This window comes from Tetrao urogallus (genome assembly GCF_951394365.1).
Source record: "Tetrao urogallus genome assembly, chromosome: 2".
Taxonomy (NCBI): Eukaryota; Metazoa; Chordata; class Aves; order Galliformes; family Phasianidae; genus Tetrao; species Tetrao urogallus.
Window position 1 is genome coordinate 106,351,781 of NC_136814.1, and position 16,561 is coordinate 106,368,341.

The 16,561-nt window shown below is 52.6% G+C and overlaps 1 protein-coding gene across 1 annotated transcript; it reads right to left on the reverse strand.

Annotated features, from left to right (window-relative positions):
* Positions 1-1,780: 1,780 nt before the first annotated feature.
* PAQR8 (progestin and adipoQ receptor family member 8) lies at positions 1,781-6,698 on the reverse strand (the record flags this gene model as incomplete). Its single annotated transcript, XM_079532888.1, has 2 exons — positions 1,781-2,864; positions 6,568-6,698. 2 exons carry the CDS (start codon positions 6,696-6,698, stop codon positions 1,781-1,783), a joined length of 1,215 nt encoding a protein of 404 aa, XP_079389014.1.
* Between the last annotated feature and the right edge of the window lie 9,863 nt (positions 6,699-16,561).

Sequence of the window (16,561 nt, forward strand, 5' to 3'; positions counted from 1 at the left end):
TTTATGTATCGTGGTATAGATGTCATGGCATTTGAGGCTTCAGCTCTTCTGTAAGAATACAGCTGGAAGGACTCAGAGTTGACTGTGAAAAGCGAGCAGTACGCTGACCAGAAGGTATGTAGTCTGGAATCTATCTGTATGGGCTCAGAGCATCCAGTCCTGTAAGTGCTGCTAACTTCAGTGCCACAGTATGGCTCCATATCTCAAATATCCCTCCAGCAATTACAGAAGAGATTCATTTAGCTGAGGACACCGTAAAACAACCCTTCCTGCTCTTTGGACAGCAGTGACCCGCAGACACCAGTGTTCCTGACCACTATATTTGCTACTCCACACAAGAACCTCCAAATTCCAAGGACAAACCCATTCCAAGGTTACAAAACACCTTAATTCTGTCAACCTGCTCCTGCCTTTTGCCATTCTACCTTCATCTAATGCCGATAAAAACATGCCTGATTCAAAGCCCCGTAAGTCGGAGAAGAGCAACCTTGCAGATTCACGGCCATCTTTCCCACAAGGTCCACCAAGGGTTGCTTGGCATCCTGAAAAGGACCATTAAAAAGGGAACAAAGGCTCCACATCCACTTCACTTTCATCCTCTTTTGGCCATGACCATTCCTAGGAGGCCCAGGGCCCAGCGGCTTTCCCATACCAGACAGATCACACCCAAGTTAGTTCTGTGCTGCATGGTCAGAACTGGAGGCCAGTCAGACTCCCATGGCAGATGATATGGGATCAGGCTTTGCAGGAATGTATGAACATGTCACGCAGGCAGAAAAAGAGGCACTTCTCTCTACAAATACATTTCCCCTCCCACTGCCAGCATCTTGAATGCTGATCGCTGGTTGCAGGGGAGCTCAACCTCTATTACTGCTACTGAGAAAAGCTAAGAAAATCAGCTCCAACCTGTTCCAGGGCCAAGTCCTCAAGGGCAAGTAAGCACTTAAAATGGAAGGCAGGAGCCTCTGAAGAGCTGGGACAGCCTGCTTGGGCTTTGCTAAGCAGTTTCACCACAGATGGTGCAACTGTGCAGAAAGAAAAGATACAGATGACCCAACATCCCCAACCAGGGGGTGGCTGGGCCACAGCAGCGCCTGGCAGACGTGGGGGCCGGGTTCAGTTCCAGTTGATTCGAGAGGACTCTAGGTCAAGTCTTGGTCTGCAAGCATGCTTTGCTGATGTCACCTCAGCAACCTGCTGCTGAGATACTTCAAGGGGTCATAGATAAAATCTGATTTAGCTGAGCTGGAGCTGGGAAAGGATTAGTCCAGCCACTGTAACACACGCCCTTGCGAATGAACCCTAGAAATGAAATCTTACAACTGCTTTTGATGTTAGCAAGTCTCTCCTCAGCCAGCAGAAATGGCAAACCCCAAAGATGTCAACATGTCCACTCGGAGGCCTCATGGTGGGTTCTCCCTGTGCTGTGTGCCCTAGAAAACCCTTCTGCAGTTGCACAGCCCTCTGGCTACCATCCTTCACGTTCGGCGAGGTATCTCCCACAGGTTCACTAGAGAGAACAAAGAACCTCTGCCTATTCCAGTATCCTTGGTTAAGTGACTTTTGTGGCTTAAAACACCCCATGTCCCCCTGCATGGCAGAAGGCAGCTCCTGCTGTGAAAATGCACCCAGCATGAAGCGTCCAGCCCTCCACCCCAGTCCAAGGTCCAGGTTAGTCACAGTGTGTTAGGCAAATAAGCCAGTTATGCCTCTAAGATGCTATGCCCCTTTTCTTATTATTTTTTCCTTTTTGGGTGGTGGCCCATCACCTTCACGATTCTCAGGAGTCCTTTTTAGCCAGGATGGCCTTGATCCTGCATCGCAGGATGTAAGCTGTGATGGCACTGCAGGCCACCAAGCCGAAAAAAGAGACGCAGGAGAGATAGATGGAGAAAGGCCCATGTCTTTTGAGGAAGATCTCCTGCCTGTTCTTGTAATCCAAACAAATGGCCTCCAGCTGCGATAGGGTGCAGATAGCCAGGAAGGCGTGGAAGATCTGGTGGGCATGGCCAACGATATCACAGGAGCCAGGGAAGTACTTCTCAGGAACCGGGCAGGAGAAGAAATAAGCACTGATAAGGAAAAACAGTATTTGGTACGTGTGGTACCAAGCAGCATCTTCCTGACAGCCCCCCAGGTGACACACGACCACCCGGTGAGCGACAGGACTGATATCCAAGATGAAGGCCAGCCCGGCTGGGATCACCTGGCACATTTTCCTCATGATGGGGTAAGGCCGTCGGTACCGATATTTGGCGTAGCAGCATCCAGCACACGACAGCCAGCCACAGAAAGCAGCTGCCGGGAGGAAGAAAAGCCAGAATTTGTCGTACCACGCCTGGTCGGAGCTGTAGTAGAAGTGGGCCAGGGCACTGCCGTACTGGTAGGTGCTGACCCCGACGTAGTCCACGAAGTAGAAAGTGTAGTGGTACAGCTCTGACTTGGACTGCAGCAGGTGGGCCAGGAGGCTGCAGGTCAGGTAGGTGACAGAGGAGAGGACAAAGATGAGCAGAGGCAGAGACCAAGCATCCAGGTGTAGCTGCTCGCCTTCCACAAACGCTTTGAACCTCAGCAGCACGGCCAGCGCCGCCAGGAGATGAGTCCAGACGTTGACCACCTCGTTGTGCTTCTGGAAGAGGCTGAGGAAGTAATACCTCCAGTCCTGCCCAGTGGGACGGTACCCGGCGTGGATGTACGGCTCACGGAAGAGCTGTGGCACCTCTCCCTGTGGGACGGTGCACGGCATCTTGGGGAAGCCATCCTCCAGCAGGCGGGGAAGGCGGCTGAGCTGCGGCCCGCTGAGGGACAGCGTGCTGAGGCGCTCCAGGATGGCCGTCATCATGGGGGGACGTCGTCCTCGTGCCCTGCAGGAAGGAGAGAGGGAGGAAATGTTAATGGGAAGGCATTGGGAGAAGAGCGTGGCAGTGCCGCTGGGTGAGACACGGCACGGTGCAAATACCAGGGAGAATTTATCCGCAGAAAGAAACAAGGGGGATCACAGGAACGGGCTGCCCGGGGAGGTGGGGGGTCACCATCCCTGGGGGTGTTCAGGAACCGTGGGGATGTGAGGAACACGGCCTGTGAGCGTGGTGGGGTGAGCTGCAGTTGGACTCGGGGATTGCAGATCGCTTTTCCAAACGTCACGATTCTGTGGTGATACCAAGATGCAGGCCCTGCCTGGAGAGGCAAAGCAAAGGGCTTTTCTGGACTAGGCAGACCTGAATTCAGCACACAGGAGGATGTCTCTGTGGTTCGGCCTAGATTAGATAGAAACAGAAACATGACATCCTGCCCTTAGTCCCCACCTCCTTGGCAGTCTCATGTTTAGGGCTAGCTGCCAATAAGGGGGTACAAGAAGCAGTTAAGGGAGATTTAACAGTTCAGGAGAGATTTAGACTGCATTTAAGGAGGTTTTTTTTTACAATAAGAGTAGTGAAGCACTGGAACGCAGTGCTGGGTGCCCCATCCCTGCAGGCACCCAAGGTCAGGCTGGACAGGGCTCTGAGCACCCGATGGAGCTGTAGGCGTCCCTGTTCATTGCAGGGAGTGGGACCATATGGCCTTTAAATGCCCCTTCCAACTCAAATGATTCTCAAGCACCTGTGGAGGGGGTTTTTCACCCTTTCAGCCAGAACGAACCACTCAGGGACAAAACAAGGACATAGCGATTCATCTAAGGGTAACTTGCTTTTCTTTAAGTGGATTTGCAACCAAATCCTGGAGGCTACAAATAAGGCTGGCTTTCCTGCCACATAATTTGCAGATGGGGTGCATGCCCAGGGCTGCAGCAATCAGTTGGGCAGAGGGGAGAGAATTCCACAGCCCTCATTCCCCCCTATGGAAGAGGCAGCAGGATGGGAGATGACAGTGAAATGAGAGGAGCTGGGCTAGATAACCTCACAGTGCTGACTTCACCCCTAATAACCTGTTTCCCTTCCACCCAAGAAGCTTCTCTTCCCTGCTGGCATTTACAGTACATTACAAAAAAAGGAAGAGAAAAGAACTCATCACACACGACTGTGCTTAGACTGAATCTGATGCTGATGAAGCAGGCTTTTACTCGTGTCCAGCCAACACTGCATATTTGCAGGACAGGGGCTGGACTCCTAAGCTCATTTACACCCAAGTGCATAGAGACGACCAGAAAGTAAGTAAATGTTAATGAGTATTTTGCATGAGTGTGGGAAATGCTTTATTTTTCTTTTGTAGCATCTGCTGTGAGAGGCAGAGGGCTGCTCTGAGCAGATACACACCAGGAGGCCCTCAGCAAGCTGGGGACACCATATGATGTTAAAAACCAAGAGGAAGTGAAAGCAGAGATGGGAGCTGACGAACAGTTCCAGGGTGAGATAGCACAAAGAGCCAAGGCTGAGCAGACTCTGCACTGGCTTGCAAGTCCCACTTCCCCTCACAACTCAAAGCTTCTGATAACAGACGAAACATTTTCACTTTACTTCCTTGTTCTAGCAGATAGGAGCTGTCACAGCTGACATAGTGCATTTTCCAGCCAGTTCTTTCTCCTTGTGCTTTCCAGGCTTTCTTCATTAGCATCTCTCAGGCCTGTTTGTTTTTTTTCCTTCTTTGCCACATAGAAAGTGGCTGCTGCGTCTGCTGGAGCCACCCTACAAGAGTTGGAAGGAAAGGTGGTTCCTAAAATGGAGTAATGTAGTGTCACAGCTGTGCAGAGCTGAAGGCAGAGCCCTCACTGAGGGTCTGACATTGGCAGATTCCCTTTATTCCTGTCCTAAGGGGGCAGACCCATGATGGAACATGTGCTTCATTCAGCAGCTTGTGTATTCCTAGGGGATACGTGCCAACATTTGGGAAGGCAGATTTAAACTCTGAGGGGATGGCGTGAAAAATGGACAACACTCCCCAGTTCCAATGAAGGCACATTCATTTGATACAGTCTGTTCCGACTCCTTATTGCTGATGGAGAAAGAAAAAACTCATTCATTCAACTTAATCTAGACCTCAGCTTCAGGATAAAGCAGAGCCCAGGCAAGGAGAGCAGCTCTGGCTATGCAGATTGCAATACTCCCCCTCTGTTGCCCTGTTGTTGGTGGTGGAGTCACCGAGCCTGGGGGTGCTCAAGGAAAGGCTGGATGTTGTGTTGAGGGACATGGTTTAGTGGGAACTATTGGGAATAGGTGAACGGTTGGACTGGATGATCTTGAAGGTCTTTTCCAACCTTGGTGATTGATTCTATGATTCTATATGAATGCTGTTCTAGCTTCAAGTACAACAGCACAAGACTATATGGGCAGCTGTGGGGAAAGCTATCTCCATCCTAGGCAAAGCCAACACACAGGTTAATGGTTGGACTGGACCATCTTGAAAGTCTTTTCCAACCTCCGTGGTTCTGTGATCCTGTATCTCCCGTGGATGAGCTGGACAGGACTTGAGGCTGAGCACAGTGTGGTGGGAAGGGCAGGAAGGTTTTATGCACGTTCTACCGAGATGATGTTTGACTTTCTGGTCTAGGTGCAAAGAGGCTACGTGAAGCCTGTGTGTATTCACATCCCCAGGCAGGCTCTGCAGAACTCCCCATGAACTGGTGGTGTCCCTCCAGCACAGGCAGTTTTGAGCTACGGAAAGCAGCTTCTCAGGGTTTCGAGCACGATCCCATGACCCAGCCACGATGATCCATTTTGCAGCAGCATGCCTGCTTCAAGGACAGGCTCTCTGGGGTCAGCGTGCATCATGTAGAGCCCCAACCCATTGCCAGTACACCACCAGGCTGCCCTGGTACTGCAGCAGTACTGATTGCCTCTATGTGCCTAGGCATCTGCTGCCTCCACATGATGCGGAAGCATGCGAGTATGGACTCTGAAACGCTTTGGGCATCCTAAACTCATCTACCTGTCTGTCCACCTGCTCCCATGCATTTTCTGCCTCTCACACCATTTGCTCTGATGGGACCCAAGCAAGAGGGCTTATCATAGAACTGTCCAAATTGGAAGAGACCTTTCAGGAAGGGACCTCTAGGCACACTCCCTGCACTGAGCAGGGACACCCACAGCTCCAGCAGTGCTCACAGCCCATCCAGCCTGACCGTGGCTGTCTGCAGGGATGGGGCGCCAGCGCCTCTCTGTGCAACCTGTGCTCCTGCTTTACAACTCTTACGGCAAAGAAACTTTTTCCAATTTAAATTTCCCCTCTTTTAGTCTGAACCATTTCCCATTGTCCTATCACCTAACTTCCAGCATTTGCTCTGATATAACCCAAGCATGGTGGCTTGAACTCCGTCACCCAGCATCCCTTTAACTAAGCATGGTCCAAGGATCTGGGTTTCCTGCAGGGGGTTCAGTGCTGCATCTTCACCTCAACTCAGCACAATGCTGCAAAACCCTCCAGGAAGGTGCATAAGCACCAAAACCGGTGCTCATGATGACAAGGTGCAGGGAGAAAGGGCTCCCAGAGCTCCCCAAAAGATGGAGGAGACAAATACTTGTGCTGACACCGGGACATCAGAAACTGAAAGACCTGGACAAAGCCTGGATTGCACAAGCAAAGAGCAGGGTGCAAGGATGCAGATGGGTGCAAGGGGCACACTGCGATTTCCACTGCCCCTGGCATGCCTGCTTTGCATGCTGATGAGCATATGAAAGGGACAGCAGCATCTGTACCAGGCACAGGCTGGCTCTGGCTTGCACACTAGGGTTTTGCCATGGTCTCATCTTGGATACAGCAAGCATCGCCCTTCAGCAGTGCTAGGGGAAGGCTGGGAACTGAGAGCAGAGATTCTTCCTGGCTAGGAAACGCCAGGTTTTACAGTGCAGAAGGAGGGGCAGACATTTTTTCAAGCTAACAGTCCGAAATCACAAGAAACACATGCGGTGCTCAGACAAACAGTGAGTAAATCAGGAATCCGGCAGGCTTATTTTAAACCAAACTTGTGACACCGAGAAGCGAGAACAAGTTGGCAATTTCCAGCCATCATGTGATGGACAAAGCAACGAGCAATTAAAGAAAAGGGAGCGAGAAGGGGAATAACAACAAGAAAATAAGAGAGAGGAACCCCAAGGTCGGCACTGGCTGTTTTGCCTTCACAGAGCCCCTATTCTTTCCCTCCCGCGGGGGTGTCGGAGCAGCTGAAAGCCACATTCATCAGCAGGGCGCCTCACTGCCATCCCCTCCTCACCCCCATCTCCGGGGGATTTCACTTATTTTGGCTGCTCCCAATTAAAAGCAACCAAGTATCGTTTGTTCAGGGACGGAGCTGCCAGGAGGGGGTGAGCGGTGCCCAGGGGGGATCATTGCAGCCACAATACGAAGCACGGCCCAGAGGAGGAACGATCCCGTTCCAATTTTGCTCTCCCTTTCTTCCAAAGTAATTGGAAACTCGAGCTTTTTCCCAGCTCTTTTGCTTTTCGTCACAGTCTAATGGAAGGGTTTGAATGAGAAGATTTCCTGCAGGGTACGGCTCATTTTCCCACCAGCCCGGCCTCGGTGTTAACTCTGTAAGTCAGCCTGTAGCAGCTCCATGTATTGGCTTGCAGGATGCTGCGTGGGCATCAGGCATTGACACACACACACATCTGCTTCCAGACGGGCAGCAATGCCTGGGAAACAAAGCAGAGGGGTCCAGAGAGCCCTGGGGAAGTCTTTAACAGATGCACTGCATTTATAAAGAAAAGCAGTTGTGTACGGCGTGGAAGTAACAACAAATTCCTGCGTTCCACTCATCTGAGAGCTGTGCAAAAGTCCATCGGCTGCACCACAGGTTGCTGTTTTGGAAACACAGATGAGAAATGGAGATCCTAGAATGGCTCATAGCAGCAATTCTGCATCCTCTCAGCACTGTCAGAAAAGTGGAGATCCTCCAAGTGCTCAGATGTTCTGCGAATTGGGTTTCCACCTCCCAGTATTAAAGAAGAATACAAATCATAGAATCATGGAACCATAGAAAATCCTCATCTGCCTGAACAGAGCTAGGTATTGTGCTCCTGATGTGCTGCTGTAACACACCAGGCCATGCTGGGACTGCAGAACAGAACATTACACTGAATATTTTATTTTCCTTGACACGTTTGTGTGCCCGCTTACATCCACATCAGCCCAAGAGCTGTGTTATGAGTACTCAGCCAACAGGGACTCTGGGTGGGTCGGGATGCTTCGGAAAGAAACCGGTGATATAGAATCATAGAAGAATGGAATCATCAATATAGATCAATATAGATAGACATAGAATCATCAATGGAAGATACCTTCAAGATAATCAAGTTGTAGAATCACAGGATGGTTTGGGTTGGCAAGGACATAAAGCCCAGCCGGCTCCTGCCGTGGGCAGGGACACCTCCCACAGCCCAGGCTGCCCACAGCCCCATCCATGGCCTTGGGCACGGCAGGGATGAGCACCCACAGCTCTCTGGGCAGCAGTGCCACTGCCTTGCCTTCCTCATTGTGAAGCATTACTTCCTTACATCCAATCTGTTTCCTTCCTCTTTTAGTTTAAGGCCATTACCTCTGGTCCTATCACTACACTTTCTGACAGAGTCCTTTCCACCTTCCCTTTAGGCCCCCTGAGGCATTTGAAGGCCACAATGAGAACTCCTCAAAGACTTCTCCAGACTGAATACACCCAGGTCTCAGCCTGTCCCCATAGGAAAGGTGCTCCACCCTCTGAGCATCTTCACGTCCTCCTCTGAATGCGCTCCAACAGCTCCATGTCCTTGTGCTGGGGCCCAGAGCTGTACGCAGTGCTTCAGCTTGGATCTCACAAGGCCCCACCACCAAGTCCAACCATCAACCTTACCTACTGAACCCCATCACTAAACCATGTCTCTTAGTGATGTTACGGTGCAGTCACCGTCCCTGGAGGTGCTCCAACTGTGGACACGTGGGTATGGCCAGCAGGCATGGTGGGGACGGGCTGACAGTTGACTTAGGGCTCTTAGAGATCCTCAACCTTCATGATTCTGTCATTCACTGGAGACCTTGAAAGGGGAAGCTGGAAAGTAATCTGAATTCTGCTAAGAAGCAAAGTAACCTAATGAAAATTTCACAGCGCATAGCCCAAATTCTACCTTTCTGTATATACTCACGGCACAGAGCTGAAGCAGGGTTTGTCCAAGTTTGTGTTCAATGGAACATTAATGCCTGATGATGACAGGACAGCATCCATTGAGGACGGTAGGAGATGGCAGGGTTCCCTTGCTGCTGGTGGTGGCATCTCCCCTGCAATTTCTGGTCAGAAAGCAGCTGGGCTGGCTGCCAGTTGAGCTGTGCAGAGCCATGAGTGCCCCTCAATGTGAGCTCAGCACTGCCTGCACCTTGGGCTGGATCCAGGAGATGAGAGCAGCAGGGACAGCAGCGCGAGCACTGAGCTCAGTAGGGATGGAGCAACAAGCTCTGCAGCAAAGTTTTGGGGACACAGCACCCTGCAAGGTCCTGAGGTATGCTGGGCACCCAACGTTAGGAAACCAAAGACTTGCATGTGGGATTTATTATTGAACCCAGATATCACGTGCAAGGGTTGGAAGGGGCCTCTGGAGATCATCTAGCCCAAACCCCCACCAAAGCACTTCCCTACAGCAGATTACACAGGAAAGCATCCAGGTTGGTTCTCTATGTCCAGAGAAGGAGACTCCACCACCTCTCTGTGCAGCCTGTGCCAGTGCTCCATCACCCACAAAGGAAAGCTGTTTTTCTACGTGTTTGTATGGAGCTCCCTATTGTCCCAGTTTGTGCCCACTGCCCTTTGTTCTGTCACTGGGCACTGCTGAAAAGAGCCTGGCCCCACGCACTTGACTCCCACACTTGAGATATTGATAAGCATTGATAAGATCCCTCCTCCAGACTGAACAGCCCCAGGGCTCTCAACTTTTCCTCATACAGGAGATGCTCCAACCCCCTCCACTGGACTCTCTCCAGCAGTTCCCTGTCTGTCTTGAGCTGAGGAGCCCAGAACTGGACACAGCGCTCCAGATGTGGCCTCCCCAGAGCAGAGCAGAGCAGAGGGGACGATCACCTCCCTTGCCCTGCTGGCCGTGCTGTGTGCAATGCAACTCAGCAAAACACTGGCCTTCCTGGCCACCAGGGCACACTGCAGGCTCACGGCCAACCAAGACACTGAGATTCTTCGCAGAGCTCCTTTCCTGGAGATCAGCCCTAACCTGTACTGATGTCTGCAAGTCAACTCGCCCTTGCTGAACCCCACCAGGTTCCTCTCTGTCAACTCTCAGCCTGCCCACATCTCTCTGAATGGCAGCACGGCCTCCTGCTGTGTCAGCCGCTCCTCCGAGCTCTGTATCATCAGCAACATTGCTGAGGTTGCATTCTATCCCTCCATCCAGGTCATTGATGAAGATGTCGAATGAGACCAGACCCACAGGTTTTTCTTCTGACCTCACCACACCTTTGTTCTTTGCCCTTTCTACATTTGCTCACCAGTTTCTCCCCCCCACCCACACACACGCAAAGCTTTCAGGTAGGTGTGAGACACCAGGGAGCAGCCTGCACCCACCAGGTGGAGCACCCTGACCTACAGAAACAAGAGCAAAGCACAATCCCCATCAGTCACCTGTGCCTGCCACCTTGTTTGCACACTCCCAGCAGAGTTTTGTTGCAGCCACCCGCATTCAATTTGGGAAACTCCACCTTGCTTTGGAGCGAACAGGGTTTAGGCATGCAGGCAGCTGTACCCTGCCAGCGAGCTGTCATTCAGTCATGCAGTGATGGAGTGGGGTGGCTGACCTGACCCGCTTCGCACGCCAGCACTGGATTGAGCTGAATGGTGCCACAGAAATGCCCATTTTTTCTCCCCACAGGCTGAAAAGGGAATTTGGATTTGTTTCAACCGCATTTTGCTTTCACAACCTCCATCTCCTCCTGCCACGTCTGTGCAGCATCCTTCCCTCCCATCGCTGTGCACACAGCATCCCTGGGGCCTCTTTGCCCCAAAAGCATTGCTAGAAGATGTCTCAGAGCCTCCAGGCTGAGGCTGCTCAGCTTTACTACAAAAAAGCCATCACCCACAAAGTGCCTGATGCTCAAAAACATTTTGAAGGCTGCAGATTTTCGAGCTTGGCTCATCAGGAAAAAATGCCCATCCATCACGTGCGGCACCGCCGCTGCTGTGAGCAGGGAGAGGGGGAGGGAGGCAGCAAGCAGAGCCTGCAGCTGTGTGCCAGCCCTGTGAGCTGCCCTCCTCCCTTCACTCCAAGTCCTTATCCCCGTCCTCCGAGGTGAGCAGAGCTGCCCTTCAGCTGCACACAAAGCCCCCAGCAATGGCAAGTGAGGATGGCTGATTTCCCCCTGCAAACGTGGGATGCTAGAGATTTGCTAGGGAAAAATTAAAGCATAAACGCCTGGGGGACATAAGGTACAGCCACCAGCTTGCAGATCTCATATGCAGCCCCATAAATCACGGCTCCTAGCAGCCTTCCAGGGCAACGCGCTCTTTCCGTGCTCTGGGTTTGCTGCACTGAGGGACACAAGCATCTCCTTGGCTCCAGGCACAGCTTCGATGTAAATACATGCAAGCAGCAACGCCTGCAGAACGGCGATTCCCTCTGGCCAGGGCCGTTAAACAACACCTTTGCGGGAGGAAATGTGCAAAGGCGTGCGGTTGGGCTCAGCAGGGCCGTGCTTCTAGGAATTGTTTGTGATACCTGCACCCCTCCGAGCTGAGCTGAGAGCTGGAGCGGGGCGCTTGGCAGCTCGCCGTCCCCTCCCTGCCCCAGCAGCGAGCACAAACAGCCCCACAGCCCGCATTCCTCTCCCGCAGGGCATCCAAATGTCCTTTCTCATGACCTTTCCATGACTGCAGCATCGCGGCGGCGCCCACGTCCCCATCCTCAGCCTTTCGGGTCGCTGGCCATGCAGTGATCTCCCAGCTAAGTGCCCCTCCAGCATAGAGGGGTACCTCATAGAATGGTTTGAGTTGGAAGGGACCCTTCAAGGCCATCTGTCCCACTCCGTGCACTGAGCAGGGACACCCACAGCTCCACCAGTGCTCACAGCCCATCCAGCCTGACCTTGGCTGTCTGCAGGGACGGGGCACCACCGCCTCTCTGTGCAACCTGTGTCAGCACTTCGGTGAACTCGTTTCCCAGCCCCGGTCATCCCACAGCACCCAACAACCGAGCCACATCTCCATCCCACGGTGCAGAATAAAGGCACCTGCAATCTCCCCGCAGAAGCGAGATGCTCACCTAAGGAAAACCCAACAGCAACCCTCAGCAGACAGCCCGGGGAAGCCAAACCCCTAAAACCATCACCGCGGAACCTGAAGCGGTTCTCCTCCCTCTCCTTTCGCCCCACGTTCGCCACGAAGCCCGCTGTCCCCGCACTCACCGCACCGTACCGCACCGCACCGCCGTGTCCCGCGGCCGCCGCCTCCGGGCACCGCGCGCATGCGCACAGCCCCGCCCCGAGCTGTCCCCGCCGGCCGGGAAGTGCGGCGGAACGCGACGCAGGGAGAGACGCGAGTTGTGTGTGTCTGTGCTCCTGTGGGTGCCGCTTCGAGGGTATCGCTTTGTTTGCTTGCCCCGTGACGTGTCAGCTGTGCTCCCAGCTGCACTGAGCTGAAAGCTTGGGGTACTTTACACCCTGAAATGAATCACCCGCTTCCCTCCCTCGTGGACAAACCCCAGGTGTGGTTCTGTTTGCTCTGGAGATTGCTCCCAGCAGGTTCCGACTCAGCTGGGCCAGGTTGAATTCACCCTGTCCGGTCCCCATCCTCAAACAGGTGTCTGCAAGGGGGTAAAATGGATGGGAACCTCTGATTGTGGGGGTGGGAGATGCTGTTCACCAAAATGGTTTGAGTTGGAGGGAACCCTTCAAAGCCATCTGTTCCACCAAGCAGGGACACCCACAGCTCCATCAGTGCTCATCCAGCCCAACCTTGGCTGTCTGCAGGGATGGGGCACCGCCGCCTCTCTGTGCAACCTTTGCCAGTTCATCACCACCCTTATTGCAAACAACTTCTTCCTTATACCCAGTCTCAATCTTGCCCTTTTCGTTTGAAACCGTTCCCCCTTTTCCCATCACAGCAGACCCTGCTGAAGAGTCTGTCCCCTTCTTTCTTACACCCCTCCTTTACATACTGACAGGCTGCTCTCAGGTCTCCCTGCAGCCTTCCCTTCTCCAGGCTGCACAGCCCCAGCTCTCTCAGCCTGTGCTCATAGGAGAGCTGTTCCATTTTTGGGGCCCCTCTCTGGATGCTCTCCAACAGGTCCACGTCTCTCCTGTACTGAGGACTCCCCATCTGGATGTTCGGTCACCAACGAGCCCGAGGGAAGCACTGAACACAGTGGATTTTACCACCTTCTGCAGTTTCTATCACCACGGACCACAGTGCACAACTTTGGACTCAGGGCTTTTCTGCCTCGTGGAGGCAAGCATACACCGTCATATGCATACACAGTCAGATGAGAATTACTAATGTGCTTTCCTCACATTGCCACACATGCAACTTCCCAGGCCAGGCAACCACTTCTCTAAGCAATGACTGAGTGTACAAACAGGAGGGGGAACGGCTGTTTACAAGGGTGGATAGCAATAGGACAAGGGGGAATGGTTTTAAACTGAGACAGGGGAGGTTGAGGTTGGATATGAGGAGGAAGTTTTTCCCCCAGAGGGTGGTGAGGCACTGGCACAGGTTGCCCAAGGAGGCTGTGGATGCCCCATCCCTGCAGGCATTCAAGGCCAGGCTGGATGTGGCTCTGGGCAGCCTGGGCTGCTGGTTGGTGACCTGCACACAGCAGGGGGTTGGAACTGGATGAGCATTGAGCTCCTTTGCAACCCAAGCCATGCTGGGATTCTATGCTTGGGTCTTGTGGCTGAGGGCTGGGGTTACTCTCAATAAGTGGGATCCCATCCCTGGTGGGTGCAGAACAACAGTGCTTGGTGTGCAGATGGGTGATTTCCAGGCTTGTAGCAGGGAAGAAAATGAGGAATAAAAGGAGGCAGCTGTCACTGCCTTTAGTAACAACCAGAACTCATGATAACAGATGAGCAGACAGAAATAGCAACATGAAAGCTCCGGGGATCTATATTTGGGCTATTCTGACCTCCCTGGAAATGCAGTATTTATTATTCTTTGCTCTACTTTGCTTTTGCACAACAGGAGAAGGGAGCAATTCAGCCGCAGCATCCTGGAGGCACTGGGGGAGCTGAGCATCGAATTCAGGACCCCAGGAAGACTTCATCAGCTGTGTGAACACGGAGCTGCACCCACTTGCACACACCAGGCTTTCTGCTCTGGGAAGCAGAAGGTGGCTACGAAGCATCCCAACATACTGAAGGTCAGAGCCTTAACTTTTTACTTCCTTGCTATGCTCTCCTGGTGAGATACAAGCAGCTCGCAGTGCACTGAAGTAAAGAAATCCCATTAAGATGCACTGATAGTTGTTTTCTGTGGTTTGCTTCCCAGGCATAAACAAAAGAGAAAAGGAAAAAAAAAAAAGCCAGCTTAAAGATTTACAGAGCGCGTGGAAATAATAAATACTTGTAGAAAATGAGATCAGAACTACCTGAGATGATGCAGATTTGAGTGGGTGACATTCCCTAGGGGGAATGGTTTTAAAGTGAGACAGGAGAGGTTGAGGTTGGATCTGAGGTGGAAGTTTTTCCCCCAGAGGGTGGTGAGGCACTGGCACAGGTTGCCCAAGGAGGCTGTGGATGCCCCATCCCTGCAGGCATTCAAGGCCAGGCTGGATGTGGCTCTGGGCAGCCTGGGCTGCTGGTTGGTGACATGCACACAGCAGGGGGTTGGAACTGGATGAGCACTGTGGGCCTTTGCAACCCAGGCCATTCTGTGATTCTGTGATTCCTCCACCTATGGCATGTGAATAGGGTTAGGACAAGGGTTCCTCCAGTGCTGGATTGTGTCTCCCATATTTGGCCCCACTGTGATGAGACTCAGAATGATCCTCCACTTGCAAGCACCAAACCCATGATTGGAGTTCAGCTCCGACTGCTGCTTCACTGCACTGAATTCGGGGTTCCCTGCCTGCAGGTTTGGAGCTGTGGTTTGGAGCCTCCCCCCTCCAGGGACAGCAGCTTGAAAATTGACTTCTGGCTTGAGAATCGGTTTTGAAAGAAAACAAGGGAAAAACACCGAGTCTTAGAGGGACCATAGGGTTCCCATACAGGGATCTCGGAATCCCTGAGCACATGAGATGTCACAAAACTGCCTGCCTGGATATTATTTCTACACCCACCCGTGATTTTTCTGGGCTTTCATTCATTTCCCTGTGAGCTCTGCAGCCTTTGCTCATGCACTGAGGTGCCTGATTCCGGTTTATTGTTATCCATTGTAAATCTGGAGTTTCTGGATCTACGACAGGGAGAGCTGCCTCTGCTGCAGCCTCCATCCCTTGGCCTTCCCTGCCCGTTTTAATGAATTATTCACACGGCGGTGGCTGGGCTGAGGCAGTTGCTATAGGGCAGACTCATGAATAACAACAGGCGGATATTTTTAGCCCTAACTCTTATTACCGTGCTGCCCTTTGTTCGCAGTTAGCTCTGTGTTTTCAGCAGGAGGAACCCTGCATCACTGCCGAGGGCTGGGACTCCCTTTGGACTGACACATTACCACTTCCTTCCCAGTTTATGGGATGGCCATCTGCGTTCTCCTCGCTAAGATCTGGTGAGTGAGGCTGGGGGCTTTTTGTCACTCCTCTCCGCTGTCCCCACTCTGTCACCTGCAATGAAATTCATAACATCATAGAATGGCCTGAATAGTTTGCAAAGGCCCACAGTGCTCATCCAGTTCCAACCCCCTGCTGCATGCAGGGTCGCCAACCAGCAGAGCAGGCTGCCCAGAGCCACATCCAGCCTGGAAACAACATGAAAGAATCTAGCAGAAGCAGTATGCGCCTCTAGGAGGATTGGTCCTAAAGCAGCCACATCAGTTAATAACGGGATTTCCGATCACTTTAGGGGGATCTGGTGCAGATACATGGAAGGAGAAGGGGAAAAGGGGCAGCGATTGCTTCCTGCAGCTCAGAGCTGCTCCCTCTGCCGAGCCTTTGGCATGGCTGAATATTTACAAATGGTTTTAGCTCGGATGCCATCAGGTGACGCAGCCCCGCTCGGGTGCCTGCTGGGACTCACAGTTTGTTCAGCTTTCTCGTTATTGTTCTACTTCTAGCCATCGTTTGGATAGTTATTAAGGGTCATAGATATCCTTAATGCCCAGGTTGCCCAAGGAGGCTGTGGATGCCCCATCCCTGCAGGCATTCAAGGCCAGGCTGGATGTGGCTCTGGGCAGCCTGGGCTGCTGGTTGGTGACGTGCACACAGCAGGGGGTTGGAACTGGATGAGCACTGTGCTCCTTTTCAACCCAGGCCGTGCTGTGATTCTATGATCCACTTTGCTACCGCAGCTACAAGGGAAAACAGTCACCCGGTCGTTGTGCTTTGGGGCAGCAACAACCTAGAACCTGGGTCTATCCCCACATCCAACGGTGAGATGAAATTAAAACTGAATGCACTAATGAACGTTCCCAATCCCGCCTCTGACGCCCACAGCTGACAGGAGCTCTGATTCCACATCCCCGCCCCCAGCCCTTACGGGGAGCGCTGCCCTTCGCGCCACCCCTCCGCCTCCT